This window comes from Heterodontus francisci, chromosome 46 (assembly GCF_036365525.1).
Source record: "Heterodontus francisci isolate sHetFra1 chromosome 46, sHetFra1.hap1, whole genome shotgun sequence".
Taxonomy (NCBI): domain Eukaryota; kingdom Metazoa; phylum Chordata; class Chondrichthyes; order Heterodontiformes; family Heterodontidae; genus Heterodontus; species Heterodontus francisci.
The window spans coordinates 18892306-18914533 of NC_090416.1; the positions used below are offsets into that span (position 1 = coordinate 18892306).

General features: G+C 45.7%; 1 protein-coding gene across 8 annotated transcripts in view; it reads left to right on the forward strand.

The window, feature by feature from the left end:
- The window catches only part of ash1l (ash1 (absent, small, or homeotic)-like (Drosophila)), a 271172-nt gene that overhangs the window by 177834 nt on the left and 71110 nt on the right, over window positions 1–22228 (forward strand). For all 8 annotated transcript variants that reach the window (XM_068022902.1, XM_068022898.1, XM_068022896.1 and 5 more), the window contains one exon: window positions 6461–6534. In XM_068022902.1, coding sequence (XP_067879003.1) covers window positions 6461–6534 — 74 coding nt within the window. The remainder of the gene's footprint in view (window positions 1–6460; window positions 6535–22228) is intronic.

Here is a 22228-nt window from a genome sequence, read left to right on the forward strand (position 1 = left end):
ACCGAGCAGACAGTAGTGGAGGAGCCTCAGACTTTGCAGTTGTCAAACGGGTTTGAGGTGCTCTCAACCTGTGTAGACTAAAGCGAAGTCAGCAAAGTGGGTTAGCAGACTGGCTATGGCACTGTGGTACAGGACGCCATTCAGGTGGGGGGAGCAAAAAGGTATGTAGTGGTAGTTGGGGATAATTTGGTGAAGAGGATTGACACTGTTCTGTGCAGCCGAGAACCCAGTGCCAGGGTTCGGGACATCTGCTCAAGTCTGAACAGGAACTTGCAGGGGAGGATCCAGTTGTCGTGGTCCATGTAGGTACCAACGAGAGGTAGGACTAGGAAAGAGGTTCTGCTTAGACAGTAAGATGAGCTAGGCACCAAATTAAGGAGCAGAACTTCAAGGGTAATAATCCCTGGGTTATTAACTGAGCCACATGCTAGTTGGCAGAGAGCACATAAGATTAATGAAATGAATACGTGGCTCAAAGACTGGTGTGGGAGAAGTGGGTTTTGGTTCGTGGGGCTCTGGCGCCAGTATTGGGGAAATTGGGAAATGTACCGTTGGGAAGGTTGGCACCTGAACCATGCTGGGACCAGTGTGAACCGTATAACTAGGCAAATAGAGAGGGCTTCAAGCTAAAGAAAGTGGGTGAGGGATCAAGCTTGAGTGGATGTAGCAAATCAAGAGGTAGAGTCAAGGCAGGAGAGCAGAATAGTAATATGGGAAATGAAGGTCAGAGAATGGCAGGAAGGGACAGGGAAAAAAACCTAAGAACACACCAACAGTCAAGACTAGATGTTACAAAGATAACAGACAAAACTAAATGCTCTGTATCTGAATGCACGTAGCATTCATAACAAAAGTAGACGAACTGATGACGCACATTGAAGGAAATAAATATGATCTGATAGCTATTACAGAGACGTGGCTGCAGAATGACCAGGATTGGGTCCTGAATATTGAAGGGTATATGACATTCAAGAAGAATAGGAAGCTAGGTAAAGGTGCAGGGGTAGCACTGTTAATCAAGGATGGCATTGGTGCAATAGTTAGAGATGACCTTGGTTTGGGAGATCAGGATGCGGAATCAGTTTAGGTGGAGATGAGGAATAGTAGGGGAAAGAAGTCACTAGTGGGAGTGGTCTGCAGGTTCCCTAACAGTAATCACAATGTAGGACGAAGTATACAATAAAAAATATTGGGTGCTTGTGATAAAGGGATGGAAATAATCATGGGTGATTTTAATCTACATATAAACTGGAAAAATCAGATTGGCGATAGTAGTCTGCATGAGGAGTTCATCAAATGCTTTCAAGATAGCTTCTTAGAGCGGCATGTTCTGGAACCAACCAGAGAGCAGGTTATATTAGACTTGGTATTGTGTAATGTGACAGGATTAATTAATGACCTCAGAGTAAAGGCACCTCTCGGCAGCAGCGACCAGAATATGGTTGAATTTTACATCCAGTTTGAAAGAGAAGAGTGGGTCTAAGACTAGTGTTTTAAACTTAAATAAGGGCAACTATGTGGGCATGAAAGCTGAGCTAGCTGAAGTGAACCAGGTTACTAGGCTAGGAGATAGATCAATAGAGAAGAGGTGGCAGACATTTAATGGGATATTTCAGAATAGTCTAAGTATATTCCTACTATAAAGAAAAGGTCTAAGGGGAGAAGTTAAGGGAAGCATCAAAATTAAAGAAACAACATATAATTGCGCAAAGGTGAGGGACAGTTCAGATGATTGGTCAGAATATAAAGAATGGCAGAGAATGACGATAAGGTTAATCAGGAGAAAGAAATTAGTGTATGAGAGGAAGGTAGTTAGAAATGTAAAAACGGATAGCAAGAGTTTCTACAGGTATTTAAAAAGTAAGAGAGTAAGACTGTTGGTCCTCTAGAGAGTGAGAATGGGGTGTTAATAGTAGATAATAAGTAAATGGCAGATGCAATGAACAAATATTTTGCTTCTGTCTTCACTATAGAGGATACAAAAAACATTCAGCAATAAGTGTGGCGCAGTGGTTAGCACCGCAGCCTCACAGCTCCAGCGACCCGGGTTCAATTCTGGGTACTGCCTGTGCGGAGTTTGCAAGTTCTCCCTGTGATGGCGTGGGTTTTTGCCGGGTGCTCCGGTTTCCTCCCACAGCCAAAGACTTGCAGGTTGATAGGTAAATTGGCCATTGTAAATTGCCCGTAGTATAGGTAGGTGGTAGGGGAATTGAGGAAAGGTGGGGATGTGAGAGGGTAATGGGATTAATGTAGGATTAGTATAAATGGGTGGTTGATGGTCGGCACAGACTCGGTGGACCGAAGGGTCTGTTACAGTGCTGTATCTCTAAATAAATAAATAACTGTAAATCAGGAGCTGGAAGGAAGAGAGGAATTTGGTGAAATTACAGGGAATCACCAGGGAAGTGATACTGCCCAAACTAATGGAGCTGCGGACTGACAAGTCCCCAGGTCCTGATGGGCTTTAGCCCAGGGTCTTAAAAGAGGTGGCTAATGAGGTAGTAGATGCATTGGTGTTAATTTTTCAAAATTTGCTAGATTCTGGTAAGGTTTCCATCAGACTGGAAAGTAGCAAATATAACCCCTCAATTCCATAAGCTGGGGTGGGGGGAGGCAGAAAACAGCTAACTATAGGCCAGTTAGCTTGACATCTGTCGTGGGCAAGGTGTTCGAATCTATCATTAAGGAGGTTGTAGCTGGGCACTTAGAAGAACGCAAGGTAATTGGGAATAGTCAGCATGGTTTTGTGAAAGGGAGGTCATCTTTAACCAATTTATTGGAGTTCTTTGAAGGAGTGACACGTGCTGTGGATAAAGGGGAGCCCGTTGACGTACTGTTTTTGGATTTCCAGAAGGCATTTGACAAGATGCCACATAAAAGGTTATTGCACAAAGTAGGAGCTCATGGTGTAGGGGGTAATATATTAGCATGGATAGAAGATGAACTGGCTGGCAGAAAACAGAGAGTATGCGTAAATGGGTCCTTTTCTGATTGGCAGGATGTGACGAGTGGAGTCCCACTGTGCTGGGGCCTCAACTTTTTACAGTTTATATCAACGACTTACATGAGGGGAGCGATGGCATGGGAGCTAAATTTGCCTATGACACAAAGATAGGTAGGAATGTATGTTGTGAAGAGGACATGAGGTTGCAGACCAATGTAGAAAGGTTCAGTGAGTGGGCAAAAATCTGGCAGATGGAGTATAATGTGGGAAAATGAGAAGTTGTTCACTTTGGCAGAAAGAAAAAAGTAGAGAATTTCTTAAATGGAGAACGACTGCAGAATTCTGAGGTGCAGAGGAATCTAGGTGTTCTAGTGCAGGTGTCACAAAAAGTTAGTATGCAGGTAGAGTAGATAATAAAGAAGGCTAATGGAATGCTATCCTTTATTCGGAGAAGAATTGAAAATTAAAGGATCTTCTGTTTCTGTTATACAGGGCATTGGTGAGACCACATCTCGAATACTGTGTGCAGTTTTGGTCTCCTTATTTAAGGAAGGATGTGAATGTGTTGGAGGCAGTTCAGAGGTTTATTAGATTGATACCTGCAATGAGCGGGTTGTCTTATGAGGAAAGGTTGGACAGATTGCGCTTACTTTCACTGGAGTTTAGAAGAGTGAGGGAGACTTGATTCAAGTATATAAGATTCTGAACGATCTAGACAAGGTGGGTGCGGAGAGGATGTTTCCTCTTGTGGGTGAGTCCAGAATTAGGGGGCACTGTTTTAAAATTAGGGGTTGCCCTTTTAGGACAGGAATAAGGAGAAATTTTTTCTTTGAGGGTTGTGCGACTTTGGAGCTGTTTGCCTCAGAAGGTGGTGGAGGTGGGGTCATTGAATATTTTTAAGGCAGAGGTAGCTATATTCCTGTTAAAGGGAATTGAGGGTTATCGGGGATGGATGCGAGTGTGGATTAACAGATTAGCCACGATCTTATTGAATGGCGGAGCAGGCTCGAGGGGCCGAATAGCCGACTCCTGCTCCTAATTAGTATGTTCGTAGGTTATTCGCAAACTTGGGTGCAGAGTCTCTGATGACTGCATGAGCACTCAGAGCATACAGCTCACGAGAAGACAATGAAGATCAATTCTCAGATGCTCATACCTTTTAGAGAGGAATAGCAGGCAACTGTGTGAGAGTGGGTCTGTCGCAGGGCCTGTCTGTTGTGGGGTGGTGGGTGCAGATTCAGAACCAGTGTTATCAGCACTGCTGTTATGGTCCAGGAAGCCAGGTACTGAAGGATAGGACTTGACCCCATCTTTACACACTTTTTAAAATTACTTGTTTAGTGATATTCATTACTAACAGGCACCTCCTAACCCAACCAACACAGTTTCAGACTGTTTCTATTTATAGGCACACAAGTGAATCCCCAGTTAATGCCCAGCACCTGCATAAAATTAAATACCATTAATATACAATTGTAACTTGTGATTTCCCCACAATGCGAAAGATTGTTTATGCTATAGATATAGGCATCAAATGAGTCTTCAACAGTCAGTCAAAGCAATATCGGAAGATTGCCTGTTCACATGTTGGATGGCTTTACTGGGATATCTGCTTTCCCCAATCCTGTTTGATATATTCCCAGTCTGTGTTAATCAAAACAAATGAAGACGTAGAAAATGTTGGAGTGCTTGTCAGTGGAAGAGTCATCCATAATTTAAGATTTGGTGCTTATGTTGGATTACCAACTGCAACAGAAGGAACGCAGTCAGGAATAGTTACTGCATATCAAATGAAAATGAAATGGATGGCCTGGAGATCAGCAAGAGAAAATCACAGTTTCTTTGCTTCATTGCTGAGCAGTGCAGTGCAGTGTGAAATAGCGTCTGGATAATGGGGACCTGCCGAAGTCCTGAGCTCCACTTGCCTTGTGGAAACCTGTGTATTGATTGGCAGGGATGAAATATTAAAAACACAGCTGGAGTGACAGGAGATCTTATGCAAGATTTGCATTTACAAAGTCATTATCATTGTCAGTCAGAAACATCTCAAAGCATTTTACTCTCGGTCAGTTATTCTCGTGTGCTGACTGTTGTTATGTAGACAGATGCATCAGCCAGCAACCGGCAATGAAATGGATGACCAGTTTTCCTGTTTTGTATGGTGTTCTGGAGCAATGTTGTTGAGCACCCTGGAGAAGTCCCTATACTACTTCAAAAGATCATTAACATTTTTCTGAGCTACTAGATCAAGCAGATGGAACTTCAGTTTTAACATCTCATCCAAAGAACGGCACTTCTGACAATGTGGCAGTCCTGCTGTGTTGCACAAAAGTATGACTTTAAACTGCTACAGGACCTGAAACCACAGAGGCAAGAAGACTACCAATTGAGCCAAGCTGCCAAAAGAAGCAGCAAATTTGATTTGATAGTCAGAGTTGTTGACTTCGCAAGTTTGTTATCCAAAAGTTGATACAGGAGCAGATTGCTCATTAAGGTGTTGGTAGGATTGAAGTTTACCATTTGGGGAGCTATTGTAGGGGATTCAAGGAGGGTTAGAGTTGCAGAATCATGGAGGAACATCACTGCATGACCAGAAGATTAAGCGAGGAACCTTCAAGGAGCAGAAGACTGTGAAGATTACAGGCAATGTCCAGCATAACACCTTGGCTGAGACTGGGGGTCTTGAACTGGCATATGTTTGGGGAAAGCTAGAGGGAGAGGGCACCCGATCCCTTCATGGAGACGCCTCAGCCGTTACTGCCAGCAGATCCAGAAAACAGTGATAACCTGATGGTAAAAGGAAAATCCACTGGGAATCCGAGCCCTTCCACTATTTGTGTGCAGTGGGCTTGGAAGGAGCAGGAAGCATTTGCAGTCTTGGCAGAAGCAGAGGAGTCCTGGTGAGGGCAGTGAGGCAGCAGTAGGATTCGCTGTCCCAGTTTCCTGATATTTTTGCCATCGCCATGCCCAAATCTGAGCATGATTGAAGAGTAACGTCCCCTCCATGGTGTTTGAGGCTACATCGGACTGGACACAGAAGCAAGCTAGCCTAGCTTAGCTTTTGTTTTATTTCGCCCCCAACCCATGCTCCTATTGGGACATTCTCATTCCGACCACGTGGGAAATTATGGGACTCTGTGGTTCAAAGAAGATAGAAGTAGCCGCATCATGGTTTTTAATACATTTTCCTATTCTGAGCTTTTAACACAAACATACTTCAGGCATTCATGTAGAAGAATTGTCAATGACGTTAGCTGAAGCGGGGTAGGCGAAGGCTTGGAGGGCCGAAGGGCCTGTTCCTGTGCTGTAATTATCTTTGTTCTTTTTTATCTTTGTGTGGAGCATAAACGCCAATGTACACCAGTTGGATTGAATAGCTCATTTCTGTGCTATTTGTTCTGTAATTCACAATGTGAAAACATATCACATGTATAAATATATATCCTGACAGCAGGTACTGGTAAGCATTGTTACATGGTTTTGATTTATTTGTTTCTTGCTGTCTTTGCTTTTCAGGCAAGTATTTGAGGCAGAAGCGAATAGACTTTCAGTTACCGTATGATATCCTGTGGCAGTGGAAACACAACCAGGTACGTAACCTGCAGAAGTGCAGGACAGTACAAACATGCGGGTGGTGTGTGATCTTTTTTCTTCCCTTACCTCATTACACACCTTGATGGCCTCTGCTCTCGGCACTGGCAGATGATGGGAGGTCGCAGCAGTGATGCAAATTGAGTAAGGTCGGAACAACAACTTGCATTTATATAGCATCTTTAACATAGTAAAATGTCTCATCATGCTCCATGGAGGCATTAACAAACAAAATTTGACACTGAGCCACATAAGGTGCTAATGGACAAATGAACAAAAGCTTGGTCAAAGAGGTGGGTTTTAAGGAGCGGCTTAAAGGAGGTAGAGAGGTGAAGAAGTTTAGGGAGGGAATTCCAGGGCTTGGGGCTTGCAGCTGATGGCACAGCTGCCAGTGGTGGCATGATGGACGTTGGGAGATGTGCATGAGCTTGGAATTGGAGGAGTGCAGAGATCTCTGAGGGTATAGTACTGGTGGGGACAGGTCTGTCAAGACTGGAGGAGATTACAGAGATAGGGATGAGACCATGAAGAGACATGATAACAAGAATGAGAACTTTGAAAATCGAAGACTGTTTTGAATGTGAAGGTGACAGTGGTCAGCGATCTTCAGTTGCAGTGAAACCCACTTGTACTCGCTATTGATTTCTGCAAACTCTCCCCTGAACGTTCTATGTGCCATGAACTTTCAGCAATCAGCCCACGTATGCATTCCATGTTGTATGCAGCTTTGGCCCAGCCTCACCAATTGAAATGACTGGGTCCCCTGCCTCAGAAGGAGGATCATTCAATTTAATGCAAATGCAGCCAGTAGTTGTTCTTATAGAAAGTCAGCAACAAATTATCTGGGATTCCTGTTTCTCTCAACAACCCAGCCTGTCCCCAGTCCTGGCTATCTGACACAGCTCCTTTTCCTTGGAATGTGGAAATACAGTCAAATGGAAGCGTATTATAAGAATATAGAGAGGAATTTGTGGTGTTGCATTCACTGTCATCTTGGCCTTGACCTGTGGATGAATTGATTCAAGTTACAGTAGAATATAAGGCAATGCAGTGTTGCCACTAGAATTATTTAGGGCACTGATACCAGCATCCTACAGGAGTAGTTGACCTTAATCCATTATAATTCTTTTAACTCATTGACTAAAATTGCTTCCAACCCAAGAACAGACCTGTCCCCACCAGTACTATACCCCAGTGTGATCCAGCGACAGACCCATTCCCACCAGTACTGTACCCCAGTGTTATACAGTGACAGACCTGTCCCCACCAGTATTGTACCTCAGTGTTATACAGTGACAGACCTGTACCCACCAGGACTGTACCCCAGTGTTATACAGTGACAGACCTGTCCCCACCAGTATTGTACCCCAGTTTTATACGGTGACAGACCTGTCCCCACCAGTATTGTACCTCAGTGTTATACAGTGACAGACCTGTACCCACCAGGACTGTACCCCAGTGTTATACAGTGACAGACCTGTCCCCACCAGTATTGTACCCCAGTTTTATACGGTGACAGACCTGTCCCCACCAGTATTGTACCTCAGTGTTATACAGTGACAGACCTGTACCCACCAGGACTGTACCCCAGTGTTATACAGTGACAGACCTGTCCCCAACAGTATTGTACCCTAGTGTTATACAGTGACAGACCTGTCCCCACCAGTACTGTACCCCAGTGTTATACAGTGACAGACCTGTCCCCAACAGTACTGTACCCCAGTGATATACAGTGACAGACCTGTCCCCACCAGTATTGTACCCTAGTGTTATACAGTGACAGACCTGTCCCCACCAGTACTGTACCCCAGTGTTACACAGTGACAGACCTGTCCCCACCAGTACTGTATCCCAGTGTTATACAGTGAGACCCGTCTCCACCAGTACTGTACCCCAGTGTTATACAGTGACAGACCTGTCCCCACCAGTATTGTACCCTAGTGTTATACAGTGACAGACCTGTCCCCACCAGTACTATACCCCAGTGTGATCCAGCAACAGACCCATTCCCACCAGTACTGTATCCCAGTGTTATACGGTGACAGACCTGTCCCCACCAGTACTGTACCCCAGTGTTATACAGTGACAGACCTGTCCCCACCAGTATTGTACCCCAGTGTTATGCTTTGACAGACCTGTCCCCACCAGTATTGTACCCCAGTGTTATACGGTGACAGACCTGTCCCCACCAGTATTGTACCCCAGTGTTATGCTTTGACAGACCTGTCCCCACCAGTATTGTACCCCAGTTTTATACGGTGGCAGACCTGTCCCCACCAGTATTGTACCCCAGTGTTATACGGTGACAGACCTGTCCCAACCAGTATTGTACCCCAGTTTTATACGGTGACAGACCTGGCCCCACCAGTACTGTACCTCAGTGTTATACAGTGACAGACCGGTCCCTACCAGTATTGTACCCTAGTGTTATACAGTGACAGACCTGTCCCCACCAGTACTATACCCCAGTGTGATCCAGCAACAGACCCATTCCCACCAGTACTGTATCCCAGTGTTATACAGTGACAGACCTGTCCCTACCAGTACTGTACCTCAGTGTTATACAGTGACAGACCTGTACCCACCAGGACTGTACCCCAGTGTTATACAGTGACAGACCTGTCCCCACCAGTATTGTACCCTAAAGTTATGCAGTGACAGACCTGTCCCCACCAGTACTACTCTCCAGTGTGATCCAGCAACAGACCCATTCCCACCAGTACTGTACCCCAGTGTTATACAGTGACAGACCTGTCCCTACCAGTATTGTACCCTAGTGTTATACAGTGACAGACCTGTCCCCACCAGTACTGTACCCCAGTGTGATCCAGCGACAGATCTGTCCCCACCAGTATGTACCCCAGTGTGATCCAGCGACAGATCTGTCCCCACCAGTATGTACCCCAGTGTTATACGGCGACAGACCTGTCCCCACCAGTACTGTACCCCAGTGTTATATAGTGACAGACCTGTCCCCACCAGTATTGTACCCCAGTGTGATCCAGCGACAGATCTGTCCCCACCAGTATGTACCCCAGTGTTATACGGTGACAGACCTGTCCCCACCAGTACTGTACCCCAGTGTTATACAGTGACAGACCTGTCCCCACCAGTATTGTACCCCAGTGTTATACGGTGACAGACCTGTCCCCACCAGTATTGTACCCCAGTGTTATGCGGTGACAGACCTGTCCCCACCAGTATTGTACCCCAGTGTTATACAGTGACAGACCTGTCCCCACCAGTATTGTACCCCAGTGTGATCCAGCGACAGACCCGTTCCCACCTACACTGTACCTCTGTTATTCAATGACCGTTCTGCCCCCACCAGTACTGTACCCCAGCGCTATAAAGCTCAAAATGCTCGCTTCAGGCACAGCCCAAGTTTCAAAGGATGGAATCTATAATTGTATTGTCAGTTTGTTTTTCACAGTTTCAATCTGTACAGGATAAGAATTTGACCTATACCCCATTACACTTAGTGAAATTGCAGTGCGATGCTGTAATGGGTGCTGAAGGAGCCATGCTGTACGCTAGCTGAGATCAGAATAAAGACTTTTTTTAATCCTGCAGCTGCTAAGATATCAGTAACGCTAACATCTTGTGCTGGTCCCTTCAGTGAAAAAAAAGTAATTTATATAGTGTTTGGCTTTTTGCTATATCTGATTTCTAAGAGAACGACTGGGTCAGTACAGGGTTATTTTCTCCAGAACAGTTCATTCATTTTGAAAGTACTTTTTCTTCCCTGTGACAAATGTTGAACAAAAAATGAAAAATAATCTGATTGAAGAAACTTGGACCCAAAGCTCCATTTAAAAACTCAGATTGTCCCAGTAGATTGAAAGAGGAGGAGGGAAAGATTCCAATGGCAATATCTGGCAGGAAGGTGGGTGTTAATCCAAATCATAGCCCACCAGAAACTTGGCTCCAGTAGTGCATGAAGCATAGTCCCCAGAAATTAGCTTCAGATTGTTTTAAAGAAAACGTTAAAGAAATCCTGAATTGAGTTTGTGTTTGATAATCGGAAATGGGTTTAATATTTTGAAAGGTGGGCTAAAGCCTGCTAACACTGAATCTTTAGAAGTTAGGACAAGGAAAATGTCCAAAATCACAAATGTTGCAAACTTTCAGTATCAACGCGACACACTCCTCCGTGTGCTTATCGAGGACATGAGGGGAGTTAAGTTCTCCTTTTGATGTAATGGATGTAACTGGGGTCTCGGAGCTTGCCTGCTTTCTGAGACCACATTAAGGGAGGCGGTGGGATAGTGGTATTGTCACTGGACTAGTAACCCAGAGACCCAGGGTATTTGTCTGGGGACATGGGTTCGAATCCCACCACAACAGAAGGTGGAATTTGAATTTAATTAATATATCTGGAATTAAAAACTAGTCTAATGATGGCCATGACTCTTAAATGCCCTCTGAAATGGCCTTGCAAGCCACTCAGTTGTATCTAACTGCTACGATGTTAATAAAACAGAATGAAACTGGAAGGACCACTCAGCATCAACCTAGGCACCAGAAATGACAATGGCAAGCCCAGTCCTGTCAACTCTGCAAAGTCCTCCTCACTAACATCTGGAGGCTTGTGCTAAAGTTGGGAGATCTGTCCCACAGACTAGTCAAGCGACAGCCTGACAGAGTCATACTCACGGAATCATACCTTACAATGTCCCAGACACTGCCATCACCATCCCCAGATATGTCCTGTCCCACTGGCAGTACAGACCCAGCAGAGGTGGCGGGACAGTGGTCTACAGTAGGGAGGGAGTTGCCCTGGGAGTCCTCAACATCGGCTCCGGATCCCATGAAGTCTCATGGCGTCAGGTCAAACATAGACAAGGAAGCCTCCTGCTGATTACCACCTACTGCCCTCCCTCAGCTGATGAATCAGTACTCCTCCATGTTGATCACCACTTGGAGGAAGCACTGAGGGTGGCAAGGGCACAGAATGTACTCTGGGTGGGGGACTTCAATGCCCATCACTAAGAGTGGCTCAGTAGCACCACCACTGACCCAGCTGGCTAAGTCCTAAAGGGCATAGCTGCTTTTCTGGGTATGCGACAGGTGGTGAGGGAACCAACAAGAGGTCCTCGCCAATCTGCCTGCCGCAGATGCATTTATACATGACAGTATTGGTAGAAGTGACCACCACTCAGTCCTTGTGGAGACGAAGTCCCCCCTTCACATTGAGGATACCTTCCATCATGTTGTGTGGCACTATCACTGTGCTAAATGGGATAGATTGTGAACAGATCTAGCAATGCAAAACTCAGCATCCATGAGGCACTGTGGGCCATCAGCAGCAGCAGAATTTGTGCTGAACCACAATCTGTAACCTCATGGCCCAGCATATTCCCCACTCTACCATTACCATCAAGCCAGGAGATCAATCCTGGTTCAGTGAAAAGCGCAGGAGGGCATGCCAGGAGCAGCACCAGGCACACCTCAAAATGAGGTGTCAATCTGGTGAAGCTACAACACAGGACTACATGCATGCCAAACTGCGTAAGCAGCATGCGATAGAGCTAAGCGATCTTATAACCAACAGATCAGATCTAAGCTCTGCAGTCCTGTCACATCCAGCCGTGAATGGTGGAGGACAATTAAACAATTAACTGGAGGAGGTGGCTCCACAAATATCCCCATCCTCAATGATGGGGGAGCCCAGAACATCAGTGCAAAAGATAATGCTGAAGCATTTGCAACAATCTTCAGCCAGAGTTCCGAGTTGATGATCCATCTCAGCCTCCTCCTGAAGTCCCCAGAATTACAGATGCCAGACTTCAGCCAATTTGATTCACTCCACGTGATATCAAGGAACGACTGAAGACACTGGATACTGCAAAGGCTATGGGCCCTGGCAGTATTCCGGCAATAGTACTGAAAACCTGTGCTCCAGAAATTGCCGCGCTCCTAGCCAAGCTGTTCCAGTACAGCTACAACACTGGCATCAACCCTGCAATGTGGAAAATTGCCCAGGTATGGCCAGTGCAGAAAAAGCAGGACAAGTCCAACCCGGCCAATTACCATCCCATCAGCCTACTCTCAATCATCAGTAAAGTGATGGAAGGTGTCATCAACAGTGCTATCAAGCAGCACTTGCTTAGCAGTAACCTGCTCAGTGACGCTCAGTTTGGGTTCTGCCAGGGCCAGTCGGCTCCTGACCTCATTACAGCCTTGGTTCAAATATGGACTAAAAAGGTCAGGTGAGAGTGACTGCCCTTGACATCAAGGCAGCATTTGACCAAGTATGGCATCAAGAAGCCCTAGTAAAACTGAAGTCAATGAGAATCGGGGGAAAACTCTCTGCTGGTTGGGGTCATACCTAGTGCAAAGGGAGATGGTTGTGGTTGTTGGAGGTCAATCAAATCAGATCCAGGGCATCACTGCAGGAGTTCCCCGGGGTACTGTCCTAGGCTCAACCAGCTTCAGCTGCTTCATCAATGACCTTCCTTCAATCATAAGGTCAGAAGTGGGGATGTTTGCTAATGATTGTGCAATGTTCAGCGCCATTCCTGACTCCTCAGATACTGAAGCAGTCCGTGTAGAAATGCAGCAAGTCCTGGACAATATCCAGGCTTGAGCAGATCAGTGGCAAGTAACATTCGCGCCACATAAATGCCAGGCAATGACCATCCCCATCAAGAGAGAATCTAACCATCTCCCCTTGACATTCAGTGGCATTACGATCGCTGAATCCCCCACTATCAACATCCTCGGGGTTACTATTGACCAGAAACTGAACTGGAGTAGCCATATAAATACCGCGGCTACAAGCGCAGGTCAGAGGCTTGGAATCCTGTGGCGAGTGACTCACCTCCTGACTCCCCAAAGCCTGTCCACCATCTACAAGGCACAAGTCAGGAGTGTGATGGAATACTCTCCACTTGCCTGGATGGGTGCAGTTCCAACAACACTCAAGAAGCTCGACACCATCCAGGACAAAGCAGCCTGCTTGATTGGCACCCCATTCACAAACATTCACTCCCTCCACCACCGACGCACAGTGGCAGCAGTGTGTACCATCTACAAGATGCACTGCAGCAATGCACCAAGGCTCCTTCGATAGCACCTTCCAAACCCGCGACCTCTACCTACTAGAAGGGCAAGGGCAGCTGACACTTTGGAACACCACCACCTACAAGTTTTCCTCCAAGTCACACACCATCCTGACTTTGAACTATATCGCAGTTTCTTCACTGTCGCTGGCTCAAAATCCTGGAACTCCCTTTCTAACAGCACTGTGGATGTACCTACCCCACATAGACTGCAATGGTTCAAGAAGGCAGCTCACCACCACCTTCTCAAACGTAATTAGGGGTGGGGAACAAATGCTGGCCTGGCCAGTGATGCCCACATCCCATGAATGAATTTTTTTAAAAAAGAGTAGCCTTACTGGGGGTTGAAAGGGAGGTGCACAAGGTTGCAAGGTTCAACAGCCGATGGTCTCTTGCAATGGTGTTTGTATTTCTGGTTGTAGGCCAATGGAGTGTTCCAACCCAATAGTTGTAGTTCATACTAGGGGATCTCACCATTTAGAAGAGAAAAGCAATGGTGCAAACACTGAGTGGTGGTCTGTACTGATGGAGCTCAAGGAATATCACCTGAAATAATGGGTCTGCTCATGCAGAAGAGATGAGCAAGACATTTATATAGTACCAAACTATCTCTGAGGACATCCTTCCACTAAAATGTAATCAGTGTTGTCATGAAGGCAAACATGGCAGTTGAGTTGTGCACATTGCAAGATCCCATAAGCAGTAAATGATGAGGGTGGCCAATTAATCTGCTTTTAATGGTGCTGGTTGATGGGGGTTGTTACCCAGACAGTTGGAATATCCAAAAGCAAAATACTGTGGAGGCTGGAAATCTGAAACAAAAACAGAAAATGCTGAAAGTACTCAGCAAGTCAGGCAGAGAGCGAATCAGTTCAGGTTTTAGGTCAGTGACTTTTTATCAGAGCTGGAATATCCATCTGAACAGGCAGTCGGGGCCTCAGTTTAACATCTCAACCAAAGGACGGCACCTCCAACGATGCAGCACTCCATCAGCACTGCATTGGTGGTGTCAACCTGGATTATGAGTTCAAGTGTCTGGAGTGGGGCTTGAACTCATTCTGACATGGCGATGAGAGTGTGAAGTGAACCATCTGGGGCAGAATGTTGCCAAGCCTTTTCAGCTCAATGGTTTTCAAGATATTGTTTCCTCAACAGTGTTAGTGAGAGGTGTGCTGAGTATCTCTCCACCATTAAATCAGATAAGCCCACTCCCAGGGCAAGTACAGCATGCGGTTAGATACAGAGTAAAGCTCCCTCTACACTGTCCCCATCAAACACTCACTCCCAGGACAGGTACCGCACAGGATAAGATAGTGTAAAGTTCATTATGTGCAGTTGGGGTACATGGGAGGGTTAATCCCTCTCTGATAGGGAACAGGCTGCCCAGTGTGTGTAAACGGGGAGAGGTGGGTGAGAGGGTTAATTTCCCTCCGATAGGGAACAGAAATAAAAACAGGGTTAGATACAGAGTAAAGCTCCCTCTACACTGTCCCATCAAACACTTCTGGGTTAGGTACAGAGTAAAGCTGCCTCAGCAATCTGTGTTAATCCCAAGCTCAGAAGTGCACCAATCTAATATTCTTTACACCTGTCAGCTCTAAGATTGTCCATTATGGGGGCCACTAATTTACAGTGACTCAGTAAGACTTATTTTGTTCTATTACCCGTGGTTCTGGGACTTTGACCGATGTTTTGCAATCTAAGTTCCGCAATTCCACCCATTTTTCTGTGAAAGCCGTAAATCAACCGACTTACCCATAATTTAACACGTAGCAGTTTTGTTTTGTTGAAGAATTGTGCTGGGCTTGTTCCAAATTCATGTACTCTTTTCACTCAGACTCTATCAACCAGCTGAGGGAGAAAGCTTTCATCCCACAGGTCTGCATTGAACACTCAAGCTACATTTCACATTCAAGAGCAGAACGGAACCTGTTACATCACCCCACCCCACCCATATTTAGAAGCCTTTGTAAATGTCAACACTATCCTTGAGAGGGGTGGAATACTTCAATTGAAGAGTATTCCACCCTGTAAATATTCAGGATTTTTTTTTTATTCGTTCACGGGACATGAGCATCGCTGGCAAGGCCAGCATTTATTGCCTATCCTTAATTGCCCTTGAGAAGGTGGTGATGAGCTGCCTTCTTGAACCACTGCAGTCCATCTGGTATAGGTACACCCACAGTGCTGTTAGGGTGGGAGTACTAGGATTTTGACCCAGCGACAGTGAAGGAATGGTGATATATTTCCAAGTCAGGATGATGTGCTAGGGGCTTGGATGGGGCAGAACTTGTAAGGAGCATCCAGGAGGGCTTCTTGAAACAATATGTAGATAGTCCAACTAGGGATGGGGCCATACTGGACCTGGTATTGGGGAATGAGCCCGGCCAGGTGGTGGAAGTTTCAGTCGGGGAGCATTTCAGGAACAGTAACCATAATTCCATAAGTTTTAAGGTACTTGTGGATAAGGATAAGAGTAGTCCTCGGGTGAAGGTGCTAAATTGGGGGAAGGCTAATTATAGCAATATTAGGCAGGAACTGAAGAATTTAGATTGGGGGCGGCTGTTTGAGGGTAAATCAACATCTGACATGTGGGAGTCTTTCAAACGTCAGTTGATTAGAATCCAGGACTGGCATGTTCCTGTGAGGAAGAAGGATAAGTTTGGCAAGTTTCGGAACCTTGGGTAACGCGGGATATTGAGAGCCTAGTCAAAAAGAAAAAGGAAGCATTCATAAGGGTTGGAAGGCTAGGAACAGACGAATCCCTTGAGGAATATAAAGACAGTAGGAAGGAACTTAAGCAAGGAGTCAGGAGGGCTAAAAGAGGTCATGAAAAGTCATTGGCAAACAGGATTAAGGATAATCCCAAGGCGTTTTATACGTATATAAAGAGCAAGAGGGTAACTAGGGAAAGGATTGGCCTACTCAAGGACAGAGAAGGGAATCTATGTGTGGAGCCAGAGGAAATGGGCGAGGTACTATATGAGTACTTTGCATCAGTATTCACCAAAGAGAAGGACTTGGTGGATGATGAGCCGAGGGAAGGGAGTGTAGATAGTCTCAGTCATCTCATTATCAAAAAGGAGGAGGTGTTGGGTGTCTTGCAAAGCATTAAGGTAGATAAGTCCCCAGGGCCTGATGGGATCTACCCCAGAATACTGAGGGAGGCAAGGGAAGAAATTGCTGGGGCCTTGACAGAAATCTTTGCAACCTCATTGGCTCCAGGTGAGATCCCAGAGGACTGGAGAATAGCCAATGTTCCTTTGTTTAAGAAGGGTAGCAAGGATAATCCAGGAAGTTATAGGCCGGTGAGCCTTACATCAGTGGTAGGGAAATTATTAGAGAGGATTCTTCGGGACTGGATTTACTCCCATTTGGAAACAAATGGACTTATTAGCGAGAGGCAGCATGGTTTTGTGAAGGGTAGGTCTCACTAATTTGATTGAGTTTTTTGAGGAAGTGACAAAGATGATTGATGAAGGAAGGGCAGTGGATGTTATCTATATGGACTTCAGTAAAGCCTTTGACAAGGTCCCTCATGGCAGACTGGTACAAAAGGTGAAGTCACACGGGATCAGAGGTGAGCTGGCAAGATGGATACAGAACTGGCTCGGTCATAGAAGACAGAGGGTATCAGTGGATGGGTGCTTTTCTGAATGGAGGGATGTGACTAGTTGTGTTCCACAGGGATCTGTGCTGGGACCTTTGCTGTTTGTAGTATATATAAATGATTTGGAGGAAAACGTAGCTGGTCTGATTAGTATGTTTGCGGTTGACACAAAGGTTGGTGGAGTTGCGGATAGTGATGAGGATTGTCAGAGGATACAGCAGGATATAGATCGGTTGGAGACTTGGGCGGAGAAATGGCAGATGGAGTTTAATCCGGACAAATGTGAGGTAATGCATTTTGGAAGATCTAATGCAGGTGGGAAGTATACAGTAAATGGCAGAACCCTTAGGAGTATTGACAGGCAGAGAGATCTGGGCGTACAGGTCCACAGGTCACTGAAAGTGGCAACACAGGTGGATAAGGTAGTCAAGAAGGCATACGGCATGCTTGCCTTCATCGGTCGGGGCATAGAGTATAAAAATTGGCAAGTCATGCTGCAGCTGTACAGAACTTTAGTTAGGCCACACTTAGAATATTGCGTGCAGTTCTGGTCGCCACACTACCAGAAGGACATGGAGGCTTTGGAGAGGGTACAGAAGAGGTTTACCAGGATGTTGCCTGGTCTGGAGGGCATTAGCTATGAGGAGAGGTTGGATAAATTCGGATTGTTTTCACTGGAACGACGGAGGTGGAGGGGCGACATGATAGAGGTTTACAAAGTTATGAGCAGCATGGACAGAGTGGATAGTCAGAAGCTTTTTCCCAGGGTGGAAGAGTCAGTTACTAGGGGACATAGGTTTAAGGTGAGAAGGGCAAAGTTTAGAGGGGATGTGCGAGGCAAGTTCTTTACATAGAGGGTGGTTAGTGCCTGGAACTTGCTGCCAGGGGTGGTGGTGGAAGCAGGTACAATAGTGATGTTTAAGAGGCATCTTGACAAATACATGAATAAGATGGGGATAGAGGGATACGGTCCCTGGAAGTGCAGAAGGTTTTAGTTTCGGCTGGCATCAAGATCGGCACAGGCTTGGAGGGCCGAATGGCCTGTTCCTGTGCTGTACTGTTCTTTGTTCTTATGTGTGACTTAGAGGGGAACTTGCAGGTGGTGGTGGTTCCATGCATCTGCTGCCCTTTTGTGTCTTGTTGGGACAGGTTGTGGGTTTGGAAGGTTCTGTCAAAGGATGCTTGGCAAGTTGCTGCTGTGTATCTTGTAGATGGTGTAACACTGCTGCTACTGTAGGCTGGTGTTGGAGGGAGTGAATGTTTAAGGTGGTGGATAGGGTACCGAACAAACAGGATACTTTGTGCTGAATGGTGTCAAGCTTCCTAAGTGTTGTTGGAGCCGCATTCATCTAGGCAAGTGGAGAGTATTCCATCACACTCCTGACCTGTACGTTGTAAATGGTGGACAGGCTTTGGGTAATCAGGAGGTGAGTTATTCACCGCAGAATTTCCGGCCTCTGACTTGCTCTTGTAGCCACAGAATTCATATGACTGCTCCAGTTAAGCTTCTGGTCAATGGTAACCTCCAGGATGTTGATGGTGGGGGATTCTCTTATTGGAGATGGTCATTGCCTGGCACTTGTGTGGTGTGAATATTATTTTCTATTTATCAGCTCAAGCCTGAATGTTGTTCAGGTTTTGCTGCAAGTGGGCACGGTCTGCTTCAGTATCAGAGGAGTCTTGAATGGTACTGAACACTCTGCAATCATCAGCAAACATCTCCACTTCCAACCTTATGATGGAGGGAAGGTCAATGAAGATGAAGAGGAACTCCTGCAGCAGTGTCCTGGAACTGAAATGATTGGCCTCTAACAATCACAACCATCTTCCTTTGAGTTCGGTGTGACTCTAACCAGTGGAGAATTTTGCCCTGATTCCATTTGTCTTCAATTTTGCTAGGGCTCCTTGATGTCCAGGACAGTCGCTCTCCCCTCACCTCTGGAATTAAGCTCTTTTTGTGTATGTTTGGACCAAGGCAGTATTGAGGTCTGGAGCCAAATTGCCTTGGTGTAACCCATGCTGAGCATCGGTGAGCAGGTTATTGCTGTGTAAGTGCCACTTGATAGTACTGTCAATGACCCCTTCCGTCACTTTGCTGAAGTTTGAGAGCTGACTGATGGGGCGGTAATTGGGCCAGATTGGATTTGTCCTACTTTTTGTGAACAGGACATACCTGGGCAATTTCCCATATTGTCAGATAGATGCCTGTGTTGTGCTTCAGAACTAGACACACCCCAAGCCAAGCTGTTGCAGTGCAGCTTCCAAGTCTTAAGTACTGCAGCTGAGATGTCGTCAGGGCCCATAGACTTTGCTGTATCCTTCAGCTGTTTCTCGATATCACGTGGAGTAAATCTAATTAGCTGATGACTGTGATGCTGGGGACCTCAAGAGGAGGCTGAGATGGATCATCCACTTGGTACTTCTGACTGAAGATGGTTGCACTGACATGCTCGGCTCTGCAATCATTGAGGATAGGAATGTTTGTGGAGCCTCGTCCTCCAGTTAGTTGTTTATTATCCGCCACCGTTCATGACTGAATGTGTGAGGATTGCAGAGCTTTGATTTGATTAGATTAGATTAGATTAGAGATACAGCACTGAAACAGGCCCTTCGGCCCACCAAGTTGATCTGATCTTTTGGTTGTGGGATCGCTTAGCTCTGTCTATTGCATGCTGCTTCCGCTATTCCGTATGCATGTCATTCTGTGTTTCAACCCTGGTTCAATGAGGAGCGCAGGAGAACACTTCAGTGTGGCATCTCATTTTTAGGTATGCCTGGTGCTGCTCCTGCACACCTCATTGAGCCAGGGTTGATCCCCTGGCTTGATGGTAGTGGTGGAGTGGGGGATATACCAGGCCGTAAGGATACAAATTGTGGTGGAATACAATTCTGCTGCTGCTGATAGTCCACAGCGCCTCATGGATGTCTGTTTGGTCTGTTCTGCGGCGGAGAAATTGGGTCTTCCCTGAGAGGAGATACTGAGCCTCATGACCTCACCCCACCTGTCTCCCAGCCAGGAAGGTTCCACTTGATGATTTGCCTAACAGACCAGGTTCTGAGTAGCTACTGTTAACATGAACACAGATCAGCAAGCTTGCTTGCCCCTGGATGACCATCCTCACACTGAAACGTGAACACCAAGTCCACTACTGTCTGTGACTTGAGCTCCTTGCCCCTGACAAGAATTCTGCCCCCCAACTTGAGTTTACTTTTGGAAATGCTGAAAACAGTCAGTAATGGTGCTGCTGTCTTTTTTCCCAAACCTCCAAAGCACAGACTGCACAGCTAATGTTGCGGGAGGGTTTATTAAATAACTTCTGATAGTGTGGGAGCTGCAAGGAGTTGCAGCTGTGCGGGTGGGCTATGCCATAATGTCATTGTGCTTCACTGGATCCATCACACATTGAAGATGCTCATTGCAAACATTGAATGTTGCTCAACAGGTGAATTCTCATTTCTGTAAGCTCTTCTAGCCCTGCAACCCTCGAGACCTCTGTGCTCCTCCCATTCTGGTCTCTTGCACATCATCGATTTCCATTACGCCACCATTGGTGTTGAGCCTTCAGCTGTCTAGGCACTAAACTCTCCGATTCCCTCCCTAAACCTTTCTCCCTCCCTCTCATCCTTTAAGATGCTCCTTAAAACCTCCTTAGGATGCCCTGTGACCAAGTTTTTGGTCACCTATTTTAATATCTCTTTGTCACTTGGTATCACATTTTGTCTGGTAATTGCTTCTATGAAGCACTTTGGGATGTTTTACTAAGTTAAAGGGGCTATATAAATGCAAATTGTTATAGTTGGAATACTGAGCCTACAGACAAGTCACAGGATAGATCCCTGCTCTGTGCTGAGTTCTGACGGTCTGCATTGAAGTGTAATATGGGCAGTACATTTACCCAAAGCTAGCTGCAGCTAATATGAGCTGTGCAGGAGGGTGTCTAGTCTCTGGTGAACTGGAACCCAGCAAGAATTGGCACCTTCAAGGAGGAAGGGACAAATTGAATATTTAAAGGAATGTGCAATCACCTGTGTTGCAGTAGATCTGATAAGTGCAAGGATAGAAATGCAAGTTTATTTCACAGTGCTGGATTTATTTTTGCACTTGTTCTGTCTCATGTTTGAAAAAGCATTGAGTAAAATTCACCAAACTGTAGCGAGATAATAACTGGAAATGATGAAAAGTATTTTCCAGGCCACACAAGGAGATGTGGAAACACAATGGGAGAACCTTTTCATTTCTTTTTGGCAAAATGTCCTTTCCTGTGCATTCGGTTTCTGACAGTTGTCATTAACTTAATTGGAAAGAAAAGACTCTGAAGTTTAACTGTTACCCTCATCTCGCCAACTAATCTCAGATGTAAAGCACCCAACACACCAGCTGAAATCTGAGACATTTACAGCAGCTGTGTGTTTTTAAGGCAGCTGCATGTGTAGAATTTCAGCTTTGGTGTGAAGTTGTTGCTGTGTTCCTCAAAGGGTTAACTGGACATTGTTGTGCAGAAATGGGATCCCCATGCTATTAAAATATGTAGTAAATGTGCAGGGACAGGAAGGTCAGAGTCCCATCTCATTTGACTGACGGGCTTTTGGTTTTAAATGCTTTTAACTTGATTCCAAGCATTACAGCTGCCCAGTAATCATGCTGCTTTTCCCCCTACACCACCCCCTTCTTATCTGGAAGGTGTTGGTGCCAGCATCAACTCTCACTCACTCTCACACACTCTCACACACTTTATTTGCATTTTAGGATGATTGGATTGAGACAAGGCTAGTATGTAGCCCACTACATCACCCAGTTGTCATCCACCTCACCCCATAGCAATTGTCTGTTTATCTTCAAGCCAGTAAAATTGATGAACAAAAAATATCCCTTTCAAACACAGTTACACATCAGCGTGCTTTCAGTGCTGTTGTAACATTTTCCCAGTAAATGCATTGTGCCAATGAAGGGGTTAATGGTCTAATTATAGTTCTGAAATATCCCCATAACATACACTTCAGATGCCCATGTAAGGACAG